The 3,868-nt window shown below is 48.8% G+C and overlaps 1 protein-coding gene across 1 annotated transcript in view; it reads right to left on the bottom strand.

The window, feature by feature from the left end:
* Positions 1 to 2,112: 2,112 nt before the first annotated feature.
* Positions 2,113 to 3,868, bottom strand: part of LOC106149358 (translation initiation factor IF-2-like) — a gene marked incomplete in the record, with an annotated part of 8,077 nt that continues 6,321 nt past the window's right edge. The window contains 1 exon segment of the mRNA XM_013518138.1: positions 2,113 to 3,868. Coding sequence (XP_013373592.1) covers positions 3,344 to 3,868 — 525 coding nt within the window.

The following is a 3,868-nucleotide window of genomic DNA, read 5'->3' as shown; positions in this document are numbered from 1 at the left end:
TCCGGGCTCCACAAAGGGTTGAGGGCCTAATTATTTTTAAGTATAATCCAGCCAACCTCCTCTCATGCTCAGCTGCACTCAGTGACACTATTTGTGATGCCCAGTGTGCTGAGACTGAGCAGGTTGCTGTCAGTTTAAAAATGACTATAATAAAAGTGACCATGAAGATGGATCTTGTGATTTTGCGTTTCTAATCAGTCATCTGTGAAGAACACTTTTGCTTTGATTCAGCAGACTGGTGACAGTCATGATTGATAGTGCGCAAGGATGAAAAAAGGTTATTAACTGTCTTCCTATTAAGCGCAATGTATTACCCCTGTAGGTGTGCCTCATACTTTAAGTGAAAGTACTTACTCAGGTAAGGTCGAGAATGCAGTCTATGGAGATGGTCTCCATCCTTCTACACATGAACAAGGCATTCCCGCATTGATTCTTTTAAATGTAGCATTTAAACTATATTTAATTTCACTGTCCTCTTCCTTAGCTAGAAAGAAATTTCCTCCTTCCAAGAGCATACATGTTCAACACACTAAACGTAAAAAATAGCATCAAATTGTAAAGATTTGAATGTGGAGCTAACTAGCAACATGTTCTGGTATGCAGATGAATCTGCATTTAAATACATGGCCAGATTTGTATCATCTATGAGGATATTTTTTAAATTAATTGATGATTAAAAGTAAACATCTGTATTATGAATGCAAAATTTTTTAAATTTTTAATCATCTGTAAATAACAGGTTTATAATAAACAATTAATGGTAATTACTAAACAGTTCAAAGGAGCTATTACAATACTGAGATATTTGTTTTGCTTTAAAGGTATTTATTTGATAACTTCATCCAATTTAAACTTTTTAAATTAGAAATATTACATACAGATGAACATTTAATGACAGTATGCATGTCTGTGACTAGCATGTTATCAATATACAAAAATAATATCATAGATCCTGAAGTATTTAAAGCACCCCAGTAACTGAAGACACACTGCTGAGCAAAAGAACAAACTGTTAAAGTTATTCTATTGCCCAAGTACACTTATTTTTTCAAAAGCCAACTGTACTGAAATTGTTTGAACAATTCATTTGGCTCCTCTTTAGAAACATTTTACATGTACAGGCTTGGCTCCAGGAGATAACAGATTAGACATAAGCATTTTAATTTAAAATTGTAGTATTCTGTTTCCTCATGTTTCGCATTAGTCTGTGTCAAACGTAATGTGAAGTTGCCAAAGACGCCTGAGTGTCAGTAACTTGCAGTGAGGAGCCACTTACGCTACACCCAAGTTTCTGCCCTATGTGACTGGCGGCTGCTCCAGGGTCAACCGTGCACAGTGGCACAGGCTGAGAAAATGTTACCAGAACGTTACTAGAAGAGGAACACAAGGAGAAGCTCATTAGGTCCTAGTTGTCACTAGCATATCATGATCTGTTTGTCCAGTGTCATTTATTATATGCTTTTCATCTGTAATGAGTTAGACTTTGAAAATGTAGTGTTTTCATAGTAGGATCCATCACCAGTGGAATACAGAGAAAGTAAGAAAATGAAGTTCAAAATTTCGTTGAATTTCTCTTTGCAGACTCAAAACTTGGCTCTCCGTCCTGCTCTACTCAATATGAGGATTGCTGTTTTGGGGAGCCTTCCAGTTCTCTAGTATTTTATGGATGCCAAGTATAATTTAAATACACATGGAAGCCTCTTCATAAAAGTGTTGGACAGATATAAAAAAATGTTTACTTAATGACTTGTGTTTATGTGAAGTGGACTGAAGTGTAGATTTTGGAATTCATATGAGCTTTCCTCGATAAGACACAGTCACTTCACTATGACACGATTTCTCTTCTTGTTCTATCCCCAACTGGCATTATAAAATTTAGAAATCAGTGATGAGGTAACATATGAGAGGGAAATATGATCAGTGATAGCACTCTACTCTCTTACACAGACATTTGTCCAAGGTTTCATGATAAAAATTTAAGTTAATAAGTAATATGCTGTGTCTTGCTCAAAAACATCTCTCTTAAAATCAGAAAAGAACAAGCAGTTCCAGTCTGTCTCATGGTAATTGCCACAATGCTCTAAAATGTTAATGAAATTCCTTTCTCCTCCTTCTGCCTAATTCAGAGTTTCTTAAGGACAGTGAGGAAATGCAAGGGCCAGGTAGGCCTTAGAGGAACCCAGACACTTTCCAGGCTGCTGTGTCTCTCCCTTTAAGGCATCAAGGTCTAGAACGCACGGGACAGCCCACACTTAGTGGGTGTGAAAGAAAGAGGTGAAGACAGTTCCAGGTAAAATGTAGGTCACTTCCGGGACAGTCGATCGACTTGAAGCGGAGCTGTATTTTTGCAGAATAGAACACTGGTAGACAATACAATTTAAAAATGCCTTATCCTTTTTAAACTCCAGAAGAGGATGGAACGTGAATGCTGCTTAAGGAAAGGGCAGAACTGGCAAGGACACGTACACTTTGGGTTCTCGGGCTACCCAGACAGGATTTCACGGGGGAGGGAGGCGCTGGGGCACAGGCATCTTCAGTTTACAGTTTCTAGGACTTCGATTCCTTTTAGTTTGGAAGTTTTACGCAGCCTTCCCGACCCTGTAAGCCTCTCCGGTTCTCCTCTTCCCCTTCCTCCTCCAGAACGGCTAGGGCATCTAGGGGCCAGGGCGAAGAGGAGCTGAGTGTGCACAGATGCGTCGCCAGATGTGGAGGCCGGCAGCTGCTGTCCACTCCCAGACTGGGTACCTGAACGCAGTGGCCACTCTGCTCTCCCGCCCAGCCCACTCCCGCCTGCGGTGCTCCCGCTGTCACGCCAGCCGGTGATTTGATAGGCTTGTCGGGTTGCCATGGTGTTGACTTCTTGCCTCTGAGGAGCTGCCCAATGACTGGAGGTCTGGGATTAAAGCGGGAAGAGGCAGCGGCCACGGCGAGTCTCAGCGGCAGCTGCAGCAGCCGGAGAGGAGAGGCGAGAGGACGAGGTCTCCGGCCGGCGCTGCCTCCCGGCCAGGGCTGCGGCGAGGAGGCAGCGGACAGGCTGGCGACACTGGAAGCCCGGAGACACGAGTGGAGGGCGTGGGCCCCGCTCGGAGATAACTCACAAGCACTTGGCACGCCCTGGGAGGAAACAAGTCCCAGAGCTCGTTAGGGCTCCCCAGCGCCTGCCGGCTGGGGTCGGAGGTGCGAAGGGCCCGCGGGCTGACACACTGCCCCAGCTCCGCTTCCCTGGGGCAGGCAGTACCCTAACCTGGGGAGGCGCGCACAGTACTCTAACCTGGGGGGCGCAGGGTGCTCCCGGGAGCACTTCACACCAAGGACACTAACTTATGCCGAGAAGAGAGTGAGATCAGATGCAGGGCCAGCGAGTGGACGCGGGCGGCCAGGCGGGCCGGGCTGCGCGGCCGCAGCGGAGCGGAGGACCGGGACGGCGGGTGCCAGCGCGCTTCGGGCGTGGGTTAGCGGGAAGGTGAGGGCGAAGGAGAGCGGGGAAAGCGCAGCCGCGGAAAGCACAGAAAGAAGGCCCTAGGGTCCGCCGGCGCCCCCGGCTCCGCGCGCACGGCCTAGGACGAGCGGCGCGCCCGGGAACTCTCGGGAAAGTCCGCGGGCGGGGACCCGCCAGGGAGGGGACCCGCCAGGCCCGAACACCCGGGGTGGGGTCCGGCGGGGCGGCTGCACCGGCCCCGGTTCCCAGCGAGCGTCCAGCCCAGGGCCGCCGCTCCGCGCAGGGGCAAGGACGGACGGACGGACGGACGGACGGACGGACGGACAGGGGCCTGCGCCGGGAGCGGGGACCAGGTGCGCGCCGACGGCGTGCAGACGCGCGGTCCGCGGAGGAGCCGGACAGACGCGGAGCGGACGGACAGACGCGCAC

This window comes from Chinchilla lanigera, unplaced genomic scaffold, assembly GCF_000276665.1.
Source record: "Chinchilla lanigera isolate Chin_1 unplaced genomic scaffold, ChiLan1.0 scaffold00043, whole genome shotgun sequence".
Taxonomy (NCBI): Eukaryota; Metazoa; Chordata; class Mammalia; order Rodentia; family Chinchillidae; genus Chinchilla; species Chinchilla lanigera.
Note: the sequence above shows the minus strand (reverse complement) of the source record. Positions and strands in the feature narration are given on the sequence as shown.